The sequence below is a fragment of the Equus quagga genome, chromosome 2 (genome assembly GCF_021613505.1).
Source record: "Equus quagga isolate Etosha38 chromosome 2, UCLA_HA_Equagga_1.0, whole genome shotgun sequence".
Lineage (NCBI taxonomy): Eukaryota > Metazoa > Chordata > Mammalia > Perissodactyla > Equidae > Equus > Equus quagga.
In genome coordinates, this window is record NC_060268.1 from 143,711,026 (window position 1) to 143,729,006 (window position 17,981).

Consider the following 17,981-nt stretch of genomic DNA (forward strand, 5'->3'; position numbering starts at 1 on the left):
TCACTGTTGCCAAACACAGTGCAGTCAGATACAAAAGGCATCGGTACAGAATTATCTGCCCATGATAAGAACTGATTCCAACAGAAACACATATCCCATAAGCATATTTTTAACTGCTAAATAAAAAAGATGAACTTACGTAAACTCCCCAGGGAGGGCAGTTATAGCCAAGGACCCAACAGTAATAATCTGAACATCAACAATTTCTGGGTGCCAGGGATTAGGTCTCGACATCTAGGAACCCAAAACATGAAAACTGTGTTAGGAATATGACTCTTTCTATGGTCAAAAGACAGAAGATGTTGACCCAATTTCCTTTATGAAAGGGTTTAAAATGTTTCCATCTGGGTTTTGGTACTTTGTCCTGCTATCACAGATTTTCTTTCTAATTCACGATGTAGTATTAAATCTTCTGTCTAGTCACAACAGGTGAATCTCAAATGCCAATGCCCCATGAACCTGGACTTATCTTCCCATCAAGGAAGTGTTTGGTGGATTTGTCACTGCAGAATCACAGTGTGTAACAGACAACCAACGGTTCTCCGAGAGTACTATGTGACTATCCGTATACAAGATGAATAAGGAATTCCACCATTTGGAATAGGTTAACTTAACGATTTATCTTTTTCCTCTAATAGCACTTTAAGTTTTCAGTTACCAAACCTTGTGATACTTTCCAAGTTTTCTCCAAAAGAATCTACCCTTTCTCCTGTTTAGATGAGCATAGAATCTTTCCCTCTATTCCTTCCTTCCCTCTCTTTCTTCTTCTCACAGAATTTTAATGGAATATTAGAAAAAAATATAATTTAAAAAATTTTTCTGCATCAACAATCTACAATTTTATGAACACTGGTATGACCTTTTGACATTTAAAATGTGAAAATCCATGTTCCAAAGGAGTGTAAAAGAATAATGCTTTAGTTAATAATCTTGCCTGAAGCGTGAGAGAATTGAGACGTGACCATGTTCCTTTTTACATGACCTGAAATTCTGTGTGAACTCCCATCCTGGAGTCAGCATAAATGAATCCTGAATAAGATAAATGTTAATCTTCTTCTTCCTTTTCCACTGTTCTAGTTGTTTCAGTGATTTATCATAGATGCAAATATCTGAGTCAGTGGATTTAACAATCATATCCCTTATTCCTTAGTTAGACTCACAGCACCGTATTTTTAATGTTAAAAATTTGATGTGGGAATATCTGCATAAGACTTCCCATGTCAATGGAGATCTACCATTCATTTCTGATAACTCATAAATTTAAAAATAATAATATATTGATTTCACCGTGATAACCAAAATGCATTACCTCTCCAGTGTGAAGAAGGATTGGCTTTGGTTTATGACATTCTTTGATTTCTTCAGATGGACTGCCCAGGAGCTGATTCCGAATGGTGTCCCAAAACGGATTCTCTTCCATTGCCCCTATTAGAAATGTTATGATTTATATGATTCTAAACCTCTGAAAAATGTCACATTTTGACATATTGTACAACAATGTTTTTAGGAGTTTCAGAGATTTTATAAGGTTGTTCAATGATTCCAAACATTTTGAATAACAAAAGAGGCGAAATTTCCTGTGCACCCTAAGATAGAAGGATAGATTTAATTAGATATCCCATTTGGTCAATAGAATAAGACAATATATTTTGTTCACCATTTTTAAAGTTTTGTTTCTATTGTTCTCTGTCATCCATGCTGCAAATAAGAACAGTATGATATAATTAACTGTAGATCCATGAATTAATCACACTTTTCCTCTTTTTAAAACTAAAAATGACACCTCCAACTTAAAGCACCAGTTGTTTGGCTTGTGGTCCCTAAAAGACCCTCTCTTGAATCCCCGCTTAATTATCTACACACACACTCACACGAGCAGTAAAAAAACAAAAGCCAAGCATAAAATCATAATCTGAGGAAAAGTTTCATTAACTACGAAATCTGTGAACTTAGAATCTATAGTCCATTAGGAAAATATAACAATTATAAACATACATGGACTTAATAACTGAGCACCAAAATGCATGAACCAAAACTGACAGAAATGAAAGGAGAACTAGAAAACCAACAATAGTAGTTGGAATTTCAATAATCCACTTTCAATAATGGATGAAACAACTAGTCAGAAGATCAACAGGGAAATAAAACACTTGAACAAGACTAGTAGCCAACTAGACCTAACAGATACCTACAGAGCACTCCATCTAAGAACAACAGAATATACATTCTTCTCGAGAGCATATGAATCATTATCCAAGGTAGAACATATGCTGGCCATGAAACAAACTTCAATAAATTTTAAAGGGTAGAAACAATACAAAGTATGCTTTCCAGTGACAATGTAATGAAATCAGACATAAATAGGATAAAATCTGGGAAACCCATGAATATGTGGAAATTAAGAGACATAATCATAAATAGCTAATGGTCAAGGAAGAAATCAAAAGAAAATATGAAAATACTTTCAGATGGATGTAAATGAAGACATAGTGTACCAAAACTTATAGGATGCAATAAAAACAGTGCTCAAAGGGAAATTTATAGCCTTAAATGCCCATATTAAGAAAAAAGAGGAGAATAACATCAGCAAGACAGCAGAGTAGAAAATACCAGCCTTTACTCCCCAACAAAAGAAAAATTAGACAGCTATTCTCAAATGAAAATAGCCCTAGGAGGACTCAACCATCCAAGTAAGAACCTTCAGCAACACAGTGGAGCAAAAAACCAGAATAACCACACAGAAAGGATCACTGGGGAGATTAGCTTAGCTGAGACATCTCAAGATCTAGGAAGAAAGAAGAAGGGTGGAGGCAATCAGTATCAGCCACATAGCAGGTGCCATCATGGTTCCCAGTGGCCTGCTCTGTGGAGGACCCTGGCAGCCCTTGCCAATGAGGACCTCAACAGCCCCCACAAGAGACTCCCCATAGCTTTCACAATAGATAACATGTAGTGTTCATCAGTGTAGACCCCAGTGGCCTGCCCCACAGAGGACACCTGTAGCTCCTGCAATTGAGGCAACCAATGGCCATTGTCACCATGGGCCCCCTGGAGAGGGAGATGCTGCTGCACCTCCCCCATATGAAGCTGCTGTTGTGCCGCCCTGGGACCAGTGCTGCCAACCCCCTTAACCCCATGCACACCTCAGACCCCAGAATCCCAGATACTCCATACCCAACTCTGTGGCTACACTGTGTGTCCATCTGCTCCAGGCCTCAGATCTGCAGCTGCTCTGCATATGCCTGCATCTCTAGCTGTTGTCCTGGACCCCAGAGCCTCTGTCCTCCACAAGCGCATGTGCTCCAGTCCAGTTCCATGGCTATACCACGTGTGCTCACACCTCAAGCACAGAGCCACTGATGCTGCATGGTGCACTAAGCCATGGAGCTGCAGTTGGTCTGAAAGTGCTTGCACTCCTGATCTTAGCTCTGTCATTGATCCATGGGTGCCCATGTATCAGATATGAGTGCCACTACCACCACAAGGGCACCTGCAAGCCAAACCTAGTGCAAAGAGAGATTCTCTTCAGCCACAACATTCCCCATGAGGAAAAAGGAGATCAGGAGGTCCCCAGTAGCCTTCACCACTGAAGATTCCAACAGCACTTGTGGCAATGCAGACACTCATAGTCTTAGCCTTTGGGGACCCATACAATCTTTCACCAATGCTGACTTAAACTAACAGAGCGATATGGAGACTATGCCACTTGGCCTGCCCTGGAGCAGGAACTACCACAGCCCACTCAACCAATGCCCCTGTATGCACTGACAGGTGAAGGTCTTTCTCCACAAAAACAAGTCTGTAAAATCTAGAAGAAGTGACTGTTCCATCAAATGCTCAGACAAAACACAAGGCTATAAGAAACAAGAAATATCAAGAAAACATGACACAATCGAAGGAATGCAATAATTTTCCAAAAACTGACCTCCAAAGAAATAGAGATCTACAAATTGGCAAAGAATTCAAAATAATTGTTTGAAGAAAGCTCAGTGAGCTACAAGAGAACACAGATAGACAACTCAACAATATCAGGAAAACAATTTATGAACAAAATGAAAAGTTCAACAGAGGGAGAAAAATAAAAAAGAACCAAACAGAACTTCTGGAGCAAAAGAAGACAATGAATGAAATGAATAATGCAACAGAGAGCATCAATAGCAGATTTGATCAAGCAGAAGAAATAATCTGTGAACACAAAGACAAATCATTTGAAATTATCCAATCAGAAGAGAAAAAAAAGGGGGCCGGCCTGGTGGCGCAGCAGTCAAGTTCACACGTTCCACTTCTCAGCGGCCCAGGGTTCGCCAGTTCAGATCCCAGGCGAGGACATGGCACCGCTTGGCAAAAGCCATGCTGTGGTAGGCATCCCACATATAAAAGAGAGGAAGATGGGCATGGATATTAGCTCAGGTCCAGTCTTCCTCAGTAAAAATAGGAAGATTGGCAGTAGTTAGCTCAGGGCTAATCTTCCTCAAAAAAAAAAATAAAAAAATAAAAAAGAGTGAAGAAAGCCTAGATGAATGATGGGACACAAAATGCTAAAGGGAGTTCTTCAAGTTGAAATGCAAGGATTCATTAGTATATAAGACATATAAAGTATAAAACTCACTGGTTAAGGTAAGTACATAGTCAAATTAAGAATACTCTAATATTGTAGTGGTAGTGTGTAAATCATATAATTCTGGTATAAAGTTAAAAGAAGTATTAAAAATAACTAAGGATATAATAATTTTTTAATAGATACACAATATAAACAGGTGTAAACTGTGACATCTAAAACATAAAATATTAGGAGGGAGGATAAAAGGGTAGTTTTTGAATGTGATCAAAGGTAAATTATCAGCTTAAAATAGAGTGTTATAACTATAAGATGCTTTACATAAGTCTCATGGTAACGACAAAGCAAATACCTATAGTACATACACAAAAGATAAAGAGAAAGGAACCAAAACATACCAGAACTGAAAATCATTACATCACAAAGAAAGAAAGAGAAGAAGAAAGGAACAAGGAAACTACAAAACAGTCAGAAAATAATTAATAAGATGGCATTAGTAAGTCTTTACCTAACAATAATTACTTTACATGGAAATGGATTAAATTCTCCAAACAAAAGGCATAGAATGGTTGAATGGATTAAAAAAAAAGACCAAACTATCTGCTGCCTGCAACAGTCTCACTTCAGCTTGAAGAACACACATGGGCTCAAAGTAAAGGGATGGATGGTTTCCATGCAATTGGAAACCAAAAGAGAGGAGGGGTATCTTTATGTACATCAGGAAAAACAGACTTAAGTCAAAAACTGTAATAAGAGACAAAGAAGGTAATTATAATATGATAAAGGGGTCAATGCATTAAGAGGATATAATAATTGTAAACATTCATGCACTCAACATTGGAGCATTTAAATGTATAAAACAAGTATTAACAGACTTGAAGGCAGAAATAGACAACAATACAATAATAGTAAGAAACTTCAATACTCCACTTTCAACTATGGATAGGTCATCCAGACAGAAAATCAATAATCATCTGGACGTTGGACTTGAACTATACCTCAGACCAAATAGACCTAACAGACATATACAGACCATTTTACCCAACAGCAGCAGAATACACATTCTTCTCAAGTGCACATGGAACATTCTCCAAGATAGGTCTTATGTAAGATCATAAAACAAACCTTAGCAAATACAAAAAGACTGAAATCATACCAAGTACATTTTCTAACTACAACGATATGAAACTAGAAATCAATTAGGAAAAAATTAGGAGGAAAATCAGAACATTTACAAATATGTAAAGATTAAACAACACACTCCTGAACAACTACTGGATCAAAGAAGAAATCAAAAGGGAAATAAAAAATATCTCAAAACAAATGAAAATGGAAACACAACATACCAAAATATATGGAATGTAGCAAAACAAGGCAGTTTGTAGCAATAAACCCCTACTTTATGAATAAAAGGAAGATCTAAAATAAACAACCTAACTTTACAACTCAAGGAACTAGAAAAAGAAGAACAAATGAAGCCCAAAGTTAGCAGAAGGAAGAAAATAACAAATACCAGAGCAGAAATAAATGAGATAGAGACCATAAAAACAATAGAAAAGATCAATGATACTAAGAGCTGGTTTTTTGAAAAGATAAACAAAAGTGACAAAACTTCAGCTAGACTAAGAAAAAAAGAGAAGACTCAAATAAAATCAGAAATGAAAGCTAAGACATTACAACAGACACCACAGAAATATAAAGCATCATAAGAGATTATGAGCCATTATATGCCACCAAATTGAATAGCCTAGAAGAATTGGATAAATTCCTAGAATCACACAAGTTACCAAGACTGAATCAGGAAAAAATAGAAAATGTGAACAGACTAATAATGAGTAAAGAGACTCAATCAATAATCAAAAACCTCCTAACAAAGAAAAGCCCAAGACCAGATGTTTTTACGGGTGAATTCAACCAAACATTTAAAGAATTAATGCCAATCCTTCTCAAACTCTTCCAAAAAATTCAAGAGGAGAGAACACTCCCAAACTCATTTTATGAGGCCAACATTACCTGATACCAAACCAGATAAGGACACTATAAAAAAAAGAATATTACAGGGTAATACCCCTGATGAACATAGATGCAAATTCTCCAACAAAATACTAACAAACCAAATTCAGCAGCACATTAAAAGGACTATACAATATGATCAAGTGAGATTTATTCCTGGAATGCAAGGATGTTCAAAATGCTCAAATAAACATAAAATGCCACATTAACAGAATAAAAGATAAAAATCACATGAACATCTCCATAGATGCAGAAAAAATATTTGACAAAATTCAACATTTTTTCATTATAAAAACTCTCAACAAATTGGGTATAGAAGGAATGAACTTGAACATAATAAAGGCTATGTATGATAAACCCACAGTTAATATCATACACAACAGTGAAAGGTTGAAAGGTTTCCTATTAAGATCAGGAACAAGACAAGAGTGCCCATTCCTACGACTGCTATTCAACATAGTACTGGAAATCCTAGCCAGAGCATTTAGACAAAGAAAGAAATAAGACATCTATACTGGAAAGGAAGAAGTAAAACTTTCTCTGTTTACAGATGACACGATCTTTTATATAGAAAATCCTAAAGACTTCACCAAAAAACTGTTAGGACTAATAAAAGAATTCAGTAAAGTTGCAGGATACAAAATCAACATACAAAAATCAGAAGCATTTCTATACTCTAAAATGAATTATCTGAAAAATAAAGAAAGAAAATAATTCCATTTACAATGGCATCAAAAGCAATAAATCACTTAGGAATAAATTAACTACAGAGGTGAAAGATATGTACACTGAAAATCAGAAGACATTGATGAAAGAAATCGAAGAAGACACAAATAAATGGAAAGATATCCCATGTTTATGGATTCTGAGAATTAACATTGTTAAAATGCCCAAATACTACCCAAAGCCATCCATAGATTCAAGCAATCTCTATCAAAATTCCAATGGCAATTTTCACAGAAACAGAAAAAACAATCCTAAAATTCAGAACCACAAAAGACCCCGAATTGCCAAAGCAATCCTGAAAAACAAGAACAAAGCTGGAGGCATCACAATTCCTAATATCGAACTACATTACAAGGCTATAATAACCAAAACATTATGGTAATGCCATAAAAACAGACACATAGACAAACGGAGCAGAATCAAGAGCCCAGAAATAAGTCCACACATATAAAGCCAACCAATATTTGACAAGGGAGCCAAGAATACTCGGTTGAGGAAAGGATAGTCTCTTAAATGTCATTGGGAAGACTAGATATTCACATGCAAAAGAATGAAATTGGACCCCTATCTTATACCACTCACAAAAATTAACTCAGAATGGATTAAAAACTTAAATGTTAAGACTTGAAAGTGTAAAACTACTAGAAGAAAACATAGGGAAAGTCTCCTTGACATTGGTCTTGGCAATGATTTTTTGGATTCAACACCACAAGAGCAAGCAGCAAAAGCAAAAATAAACAAGCAGGATTACATAAAACTAAACAGCTTTAGCACAGAAAAAGAAACAATCAACAAAACGAAAAGGCAACCTATGGAATGGGAGAAAATATTCGCAAACCATATATCTGATAAGGGGTTAACATCCAAAATATATAAGGAATGCATACAACTTAATAGCAAATAAACAATCTCATTAAAAAATGGGCAGAGGACTTAATAGACATTTTTCCAAAGTAGATTTACAAATGGCCAACAGATACATGAAAAATGTTCATTATTAATCATTATTAATCATTATTAATCAAGGAAATGCAAATCAAAATCACAATGAGCTATCACCTCACACCTGTTAGAATGGCTGTTACTAAAAAGATGAGACAATAAGTATTGGCAAGGATGTGGAGAAAAAGGAACTCTTGTAAACTGTTGGTAAGAATGTAAATTGGCATAGCCTCTATGAAAGAGTATGAAAGTTTCTAAAAAAAAATTAAAAATAGAACTACCATATGATCCAATTATCTCACTCCTGGGTATAAATCTGAAGGAAAAGAAATTACTATCTCAAAGTGATTTCTGCACCCACATGCTCATTGCAGCATTATTTATAACTGCCAAGACATGGAAACAACCTAAGTGTCCATAGACTGATGAATAAATAAAGAAAATCTGGTGTGTATATATATATATATATATATATACACACATACACAATGGAATATTTTTCAGACATTGAAAAGAAGGAAATCTGCCTTTCACAGAACATAGATGAAACTGAGGGCATTATACTAAGTGAAATAAACCAGATAGAAAAAGAAAAATACTATATGTTCTCACTTATATGTGGAATCTATAAAAGCCAAACTCATAGAAATGAGAATAAAGTTGTGGTTGCCAGGAGCTGGAGGCAGAGGGCAGGGGTAGGGGGAAATGTTGGTCAAAGGGTACAAATTTCTAGCTATAAGATAAATAAGTTCTGGGAATCTAATGTGCAGCATGGTGACTATAATTAACAATACTGTATTACATACTTGAAAATTATTAAGAGAATAGATCTTAAATGCTATCACTACACACACACAAAAAAATGTAATTATGTGAGGGGATGAAGGTGTTTATCCTTATAATAGTAATCATTTTGCAATTCATGGCACTCAATTTGCATCAAACTGCACAACTTAAATTTGCATGTATGTCAAGAATATGTCAGTAAAGCTGGAAAGACCAAATATTCTGCTGAAAAACAAATATAAAGAAAAGCAATCTCAAAAGAAACCAGAGATTCAAATACCCCTGAATTTCTAATCAGAGATCAGAAGACAATGGAAAATGTCTTTAAAGTGCTTAAAGAAAAGAACCAACAACTGAGAATTCTATATCATTTAGGAATGAAGGCAAAATAAAAATATTCTCAGATGAAGGACAATTGGGAGAACTGGTTTTAACGAATTGACATTCTTTAAAGAACTGACTTGCTCTTAAAGAATTAACATTCTTCAGGCTAAAGGGAAATAATACTACAGGAAAATCTAAAGGAAGAAGAGCAGTAGAAATGGTAAATATTGGGATAAACATAGAAGACTATTTTCTTGAAAATATGAGTTACTGCTGAAAGCAGATTTCATAACATTGTCTGTTGTGGTTTTCAAAGCATATAGGATGTAATGCACATGACGATTTAAACATAAAGACGAGAGGGTAGGAAAAAAAATGTTTTTGAGAGGACAGGGTTAGTTTTTAGTTTGCAGTAATTCAACATCAGTTAAATTGCAGCCATAGAAAAGTAACCTACAGGGAAACTGCAACCTCATTACTTCAAATGTGTAATCTGAGACTAAGCATTTCTATGATGGAAAATAACTGCATTTTTTTACACTAGATGGTAGAACTGGATTAACAGGAAATATTTATTTCACTATGTTTAATGAAATTAAATTACTCTTATGCCAAAAAAAAGAAAAAAATCAACAAAATCAACAAACCTTTAGCTAGATTGATCAAGAAAAATAAAAGACTCAAATTATTAGAATCAGAAATGAAAGCAGATGTCACTACTGATCTTAAAGAAATAGAAAAGATTATAAAGGAATGCTATGAGAAATTGTATGCCAATAAATTAGAAATTTAGATGAAATGGACAAATTTCTGGAAAGACACAAACTACCAAAGCTGACTTAAGAAGAACTAGACAATCTGAATAGGTCTATAAAAAGTAAAGATATTTAGTTAGTAATAAAAACAATTTTAAAACTACCCACAAAGAATTGCCTAGCTCATATGGCTTCACTGCTGTATTCTACCAAACATCTAAAGAAGAATAAACACCAACTCTTCAAAAAGTCTTCCAAAAAAATAGAAGAGGGAACACTTCCCAACTCATTCTTTGATGCCAATATTATCCTGATACAAAAGCAGATAAGACATCACAAGAAAAGAAAACTACAGATAAATATCTCTTATGAATGTAGACATAAACGTCCACAACAAAATACTAGCAAACTGAGTCCTGTAATATATAAACAGAATTATGCACCATGACCAACTGGGATTTATCCCCGGAATACAAGATTGGTTTAATTGATCCAAAAAAATCAATGGAATAAATCATATCAATAGAATAAAAAAACAAAAATCACATGGTCATCTCAATAGACACAGAAAAAGCATTTGACAAAAATATAATACCATTTCATGATAATGCTCAACAAAGCAGGAATAGAAAATGACATCTTCAACCTGACACAGGGCATGTATGAAAAACCCACAACTAACATCATACTTAATAATGAGCAACTGAATGCTTTCCCCCTATTATTAGGAACAGCACAAAGATGTTCACTCTTGAGACTTCTATTTGACATTGTAGTAGAGATTGTAGCCAGGGCAATTAGGCAAGAAAAAGAAATAAAAGGCATCCAGACTGGAAAGGAAGAAGTAAAACTATTGCTATTTGCATATTACATGATCTTGTATATAAAAACCTTAAGTAATTCACTAAAAAACTATTAGAATTAATAAATGAGTTCAGCAAGATCACAGGATACAAGCTCAAAATACACAGTCAGTTGTATTTCTATGCATTTGCAATGAACAATCCAAAAATAAAACTAAGAAAACAATTCCATTTACAATAAAATCAGAAAGAATAAAATACTTAGAAATGAATTTAACAAAAGAAGTACAAAACTTATATTCTGAAAACTATAAAACATTATTGAAAGAAATTAAAGATCTAGATAAATGAAAAAATATCCATGTTCACAGATCAGAAGACTTAAAATTGTTAATATTGCAATACTCCTCAATTCAACCTACGGACTCAATGCAACCCCTAGTAGAAGCTCAGCTGACTTCTTTCTAGAAATTGACAAGCTGATTCTAAAATTCATATGGAATTGCAAAGGACTCAGAATAGCCAAAACAATCTTGAAGAAGAAGAACAAAGTAGGAGGACTCACACATCCTGATTTCAAAACTTACTACAAAGCAACAGAAATCAAGAAAGGGTGATACCAGCACAAGGACAGCTCAGAATAGAACTGGGAATCCAGAAATAAAACCAAGTGTCTATGGTCAACTGATTTTCAATGTGTGCCAAGGCCATTCAATGGGTAAAAATAGTCTTTCAACAAATGGTCCTGGAATAACTAGACAGCCACAGGCAAAAGAATGAAGTTGGACCCTCACCTCATAGCATATATAAAAGTCAAATCAAAGTGGATCAAAGACCTAAATGTAAGAGCTAAAACTATAAAACTCTTAGAAGAAAATAGGGTAAATCTTCATGACATCAGATTTGGCAAAAGAGTCTCAGAAAAGACAGCAAAAGCATGAAGAACAAATGAAAAAAATGGATTGTTTTGACTTCAGCAAAATTAAAACCTTTGATGCTTCAGAGGACACAATAGGGAAAGTGAAAACACAACCAATAGAAAAGGAGAAAATATTTGCAAATAATACATCTGATAAAGCACTTGTACACAGAATACATAAAGAATTCTTACAACTCAACAATAAAAAGACAAATAGCCCAATTTAAAAATGAGAAAAATGGGGCTGGCTCAGTGGCATGGTGATTAAGTTCACGCACTCCGCTTTGGCAGCCTTGGGTTCACGGGTTCAGGTCCAAGTGTGGACCTATACATGGTTCGTCAAGCCATACTGTGGTGGCATCCCACATATAAAGTAGAGGAAGATTGGCACAGAAGTTAGCTCAGGGCCAATCTTCCTCACAAAAAAAAAATGAGAAAAATATATGAATAGACATTTCTCTAAGGAAGACACACAAATGGCCAATAAGCACTTGAAAAAATTCTCAACATCATTAATCATCAGGGAAATGCAAATCAAAACCATGCAATGAAATATCACTCCACACCCACTAGAGTGGCTAGAATCAAAAAGTCAGATAATAACAAGTATTGGTGAGGATGTGGAGAAATCAGAACCCTCAGAAGTGCTGGTAGGAACATGAAGTGGTGCAGCCATTTTGGAAATAGTCTGGCAATTCTTCAAATGATTAAACATAGAGTTACCATGTGATCCAGTGATTCGACTTCTAGGTGTACACCCGAGAGCGGAAACAAAATCACATGCCCACACAAAAACTTGTACATCAATATTTATAGCAGCATTATTCATCATAGCCAAAAAGTGGAATAACCGAAATGTTCACAAACTGAGGAACACATAAACAAAACGTGGTATAACCACACACTGAAATATTATTCAGCCATAAAAGGAATGAAGTATTGATATCTGCTACAACATGGATGAACCTTAAAACATGATACTAATTGAAAGAAGTCAACACAAAATGCCACATATTTTATGAATCCATTTATAGGAAATGTCCATGTTAAGAAAATATACAGACAGAAGGATTAGTGGTCACTTAGGTCTGTGGGACATGGGGACTGGGGGGCTGTGACAGCTAAAAAGTACGGGGCTTGTTTTCGAGGTGATGAAAACATTCTAAAACTGAATGTAGTGATGATTGCATAGATCTGTGAATATACTAAAAACCATGAAATTGTACACTTTAAATGGGCGTATTGTATGGTACGTGAATTATAGCTCAATAAACCTGTTAAAAAATTATTGGTTTAGAATATTAGACCAAACTGGATGAAATACTACCAGGAAAGATGATGCTGAATATATTAAATTGCAACTATATTCATTATTTTTTAAATTAATATTTACAAAATATACATATATAAAAGACAAGAATGAAATAAGCCAAAATGTTGCCTGTAGGTGATACTCTTCCATTTGTTCCACTTTCTCTACTTTACAATGGATATTATTATAGTTATAATCAGGATAAAAGTATAAAACTTATAATAATCAGCTATAAGTTTGTGGAAATACACACAGAGAGATGACCTTGGACCACACACTTTAAGCTCCTAAAGGCTTCTGTCCTGAAGAACTTTGATTCCACTAAAGGAACCAGGGAAAGAGACACTAATAACCAACGACTCCTATCGTTGAAGGTACAACTACGATCCCACTCCGCACACCCTCCACTCCACCCCAGTCCCAGCCCAATTTAAAATTATACATCTGTAGATTGAAATGCCGAGAGAATTTGTCCGATCCTATTTGAATCAGTGGAAGGCTAAGTTATAAAAAACACCTATCCCTGGGCAATCTGGCTGTCATGTACAAACCTGGAAGACCCGCACACCCTCGCGTTTAAAAATAATATAGCAACTGTATTGGCTGCCATTAAACCTTCTTAGGGAACAGAATTCTGAAGCTTCAGAACCTGGAACCACCGCTTTCATCAGACTTCACCTCACCCTGCGAAAAATTGAGGCCTCCAACTCCATCGATGGTGCCAGCAGCAAAACTGTAGCCCAGTGCTGGTTTACACGTTTTTGCCTATGGGAATGGTTTTCAAAACAAAACAGAACTTGAATGTCAAGTAAATCACGAAATCAGCCCAGAGCTTTACCCTCGTTGTATAATCAGTGTGACTTGGCGACACTTACAGTGTGTGTGGAATTGAGCCAGATGGTGACATCCGTCATATTCACCCACTGATGAGCTGAAGCTAATGGTCCAGTAACTTCTTGGGAGGCAGAGGCATACAGTTCCTAGAAAATCCACACAGGCTCACTGTTATAAGCAAAAAGGGTAAATGAATACCACCAATTGTACCCAATAAGTACCAATTTGGAAAAGCATCCTCGCAGCCATGTTTTGTTTTGCTGGCTGCTTAGAAATAGCCACTACGCATGTGGATCTCTCTACCAACCCCAACTGCTTCCCAGAAGCTTGAAGGTCTTGAGACTGTTAACCTGTGTTGATTCCCCACAAATATGAAATTCTAGTGTTACAGGCTGTGCACAAAAGGTCCCAATCTCACTTGAAAGACAGTCAAGAAAATTCAAGATTAGGAGTAGGTAGGCCAAATTACTTTCTGTCCCAGAAGGAGAATGTATCCTTGGGTGTTCTCATGGAGTTTTCCCTCTCAGAATCTTGAGTCTTCTAGCAGGGCTGGTCCCAAGGGGTGCCTTGAATGACTGCAGGCCCCAATTAATCTGCATGAGCTTCCACACCCACAGTCCACCTTTTGATGTCTTTTTTTTTAATACGGTCAATTGATGCTTTTTCAATCTTATGAGAAATGTGAGTCAAAATATGTTTAGAAACGTTTGTTTTTATTGATCTATATCATACAATATAAGCAAATCCTGCTTCAGCATAAGTCCCTTTGCCTGACATCTAAGTCATTTCCATTATACCCCCACATCCCAGTTTCAACAGCCACACGAGAGCTCTCAAGATAAGTCATCAGTAACAACAGCTACAGCCCGCCTCCTCCAAGGGAAGTTGTGCCTTGGTGAGAAGAAAATTCAGAATGTGGGACAAATCTCTATGGCTCCCAGACCCAGAACGGTAAAATTTCTGACACCAAATTGTGTCACAGGTGTACACCCTAAATAGAATCTGTTAATTTAGAACAATCTACTGATAATACCACAGTAATTAAGGAGAAACTGCAGCAATTAGCCTGGCTGGTGTCCGATGTTTTTAAAGGTGATTTTGCGCTTCCTTAATTGCTCCTGAAACATTTTAGAACACTTGGAACAAAATATTTACTTAAACACGCACGCATGCATACACGTGCACACACAGGGAGTAGTAAGCTATAAAAAGGAAGAGATGTAATTATCTTTATCTCAGCTCGAGGTCATCCTTTGCCATTTCAGTCAGAAATCTGTCTCCACTGGAGATTATACAGCATATAGGAGCAAAATGGAAAACAAAATTGAGGAGAGGGAGGAGGGTAGAGCGATTCATAGTAATCTTCCTGGAGACCAGATTCTCTCTTCATCAAAAAATGTTTTAAAAAGAATAAAGTACAAGATGGATGATCTTTGCCCTGTTGAAGAAGGCTAGGAACTCATTTGAATCCAAATTGCTAGAGCTGGGAGTTGTGCCACTCAGCTTTACCCTGACACTGAAGGAAAAGTTAAGAAATGGTCAGGTGACTAGGCAGGCAAAGGCCTTAGAGACTTCCGAGAATTTGGATAGGTCTGTTCATATCTGATACCATGTTAACTGAAAACCTTACAATCTCTGGATCATCTCACTATCTAAAGCAAGTGCTGTGGCTGAAATAGAATGTTTTCCTGATTACTTGGTTTTAAATGTGCTTCCTCTAAGAAGTCAGACCAAGCAGTCAGGGAGAGGTTCTTGTGTGGCTTGTGAAAGCAGCCTTCCTTGCTGACATGTATCCATGTCCGTCTTCCGGTCTCCTCTGGCAGCCAGAGCTATTGCTATCTGCCTTACAATGATCAACTCCCTAACGAACAATGCCCGTGGATTTTAAAGAACAATTTTAAATGAAGATGAAAGAAGCTGGGCCCATGGCTTACCTTTGCTTTCTGATATATGATCCGTCCTATAATTTGTGTGCTGTCGAACATATCCTGCCCAGGTCCCATAGCAATGCACATGTTAGGCTGGGACAAAATGAGACAAGATGTGTTCTTGGTGAAATAAGCAGTTATTTTAAGGAATGGAAAATTACAAGTGAATCTAAGCAAATAGATTTTTTTTTAAGCCACATTCTGGCATTTCTGTTCAGATAGTCTCTCAATTCACAGATTATGAAAAACAAAATCGTTCATGGAATTGGAGCAGCGAATATCTTTAGAAATCATCGTTGTAGCACCATACTTTCAAAAATAAGGAAACCAAGGCTCAGGTAGGTTAGAGAATTGCTCAGAGATTCTGCAGGCCGCTAACCTCGGAGCCGAGACTTACAGCCAAGGCGCTCCAGGTGCTGCACGTCTTTCCACTTGCTTGTTCCTGCCTATGGCTCTTGCTCATGATCGTCTTAAACTGAAACTCAGTTAAAATTATATTGGAACAACCAGCTGACCCTCTGGAAAAAAAAATCAGTAAATAAACCTGGCTCTATACCTTACTTCTTACCTCAGAAAAAATTGAGATTGATCAGATACTCAAATATTATAACTAGAACCAAAGAAATATTAAAAGAAAATATGAGGGAATATATTGTAAACTCTGAGTGTGGAAGACCTGTCTAAAAATTATATAGAACAAGCTTAATAAATTTGACAGTTTAAACATTTTACCATCCATATGGGGATAAAAAAGCATAGTTAAGGCTGAAATACAACTGAAAAATGGCAGGGAGATGAGTTTGCCCTGTATATGACAAAGATTTTAATATATTATTATACATTCTTATTTAATATATTTATTATATTCATATATATAAATAAATAAGAAAAAACCATATTAATACCTTTTGATCCATCCATATCGAATTGGGTTTTCTCTTATTTGCAGTAAAAGGCATCCTTTATGTGTGTCAAAATCATCACATGGTACACCTTAACCTTATACAATGTTATATGTCACTTACGTCTCAATAGAGTGGGGAAAAAAATAAGAGCAAAACAAAAAATGCATCGTAAAAGATACACCATGGAATACTGATGAAAAGGTAATTCACAAACAAAAGGAAATGTAAATGGCCATTCAATATTAAAATACGTTCAATCTCACGAATAATTAAATGTAAGCTTAAACTATAAACAGAGAACTCTTTGCATAGTGTGTTGACAAAACCTGGCGGACTAACGAATGTGGCGTTGGTGAGAGCTTGAAGAAATTGTCACTCATGCACTGTGGGTGGAAATGTGACTGAGAGCATTTGGGTGATGTGTAGTGTATATTAGAGATACTTCTCTTTGACAGCAAACTCATTTTTAAGAATTTGTCCTAAGGTGAAACTCATACACATGTGAAAATATGTATGACAAGCATGGTGATCAGAGCATGCTTACACAAACAGCAGCAAAAAAGAACCGAGAGAGGGTGTGAAGTAAGAAAGGAAGGAGGGAAAGAAAACACTCATCAGTAGGGGATTGGCTAGCTGAATTATAATACTTAAAATTGAAAATTATGGAGTTAGTTTAAATGATGTTTTAAAGTACATTTACTGGAAATAAGGAAGCAGGTTATAGAACAGCATTACCCCAGGTGCATCAAACTGTACATGCATATATGCGCGTGGAGGCATAAAAAGCTGTCTGGAAGGATGTGCATTAAAATGTTGTGAGGCTAACTGTGGGGAGGGGGTACTCCTTTACATAAGTTTGTTTCCAATATTGTTTGAGTTTTTAACAAATATATATCACTTTTTAAAAAAACACTAAAGGTATTTTCTAAATTTAAGAAATTCTTTTTATGGAAACCACCTTGAAGAAGACATGGCAATGTTTGCCCATTTTCCTTTATCTTAAGCGAATCCTGGGTTTTGATCAGAAAGCCGTCTCTCCCCTTGCAGTCAATGATCCCATTCCTGGTTCCAGGTAAGTCTAAGGCGATCATGGCAATTCCCTAGGCCTTGCCAAAGACTGGTCAGGCTTTAGCCAATCAACACGTACCATTCCCTCAGCAACTGCTTTGGTCCAGG

General features: G+C 36.0%; 1 protein-coding gene across 1 annotated transcript in view; it reads right to left on the reverse strand.

The window, feature by feature from the left end:
- ASAH2 (N-acylsphingosine amidohydrolase 2) overlaps positions 1-17,981 on the reverse strand; it is an 81,767-nt gene that overhangs the window by 26,468 nt on the left and 37,318 nt on the right. Inside the window, exons 10-14 of the mRNA XM_046654351.1 lie at positions 15,907-15,993; positions 14,014-14,118; positions 13,822-13,903; positions 1,310-1,425; positions 140-234 (exon numbers count right to left, since the gene is read on the reverse strand). Of these exons, the coding sequence (XP_046510307.1) occupies positions 140-234; positions 1,310-1,425; positions 13,822-13,903; positions 14,014-14,118; positions 15,907-15,993 (485 nt within the window). The remainder of the gene's footprint in view (positions 1-139; positions 235-1,309; positions 1,426-13,821; positions 13,904-14,013; positions 14,119-15,906; positions 15,994-17,981) is intronic.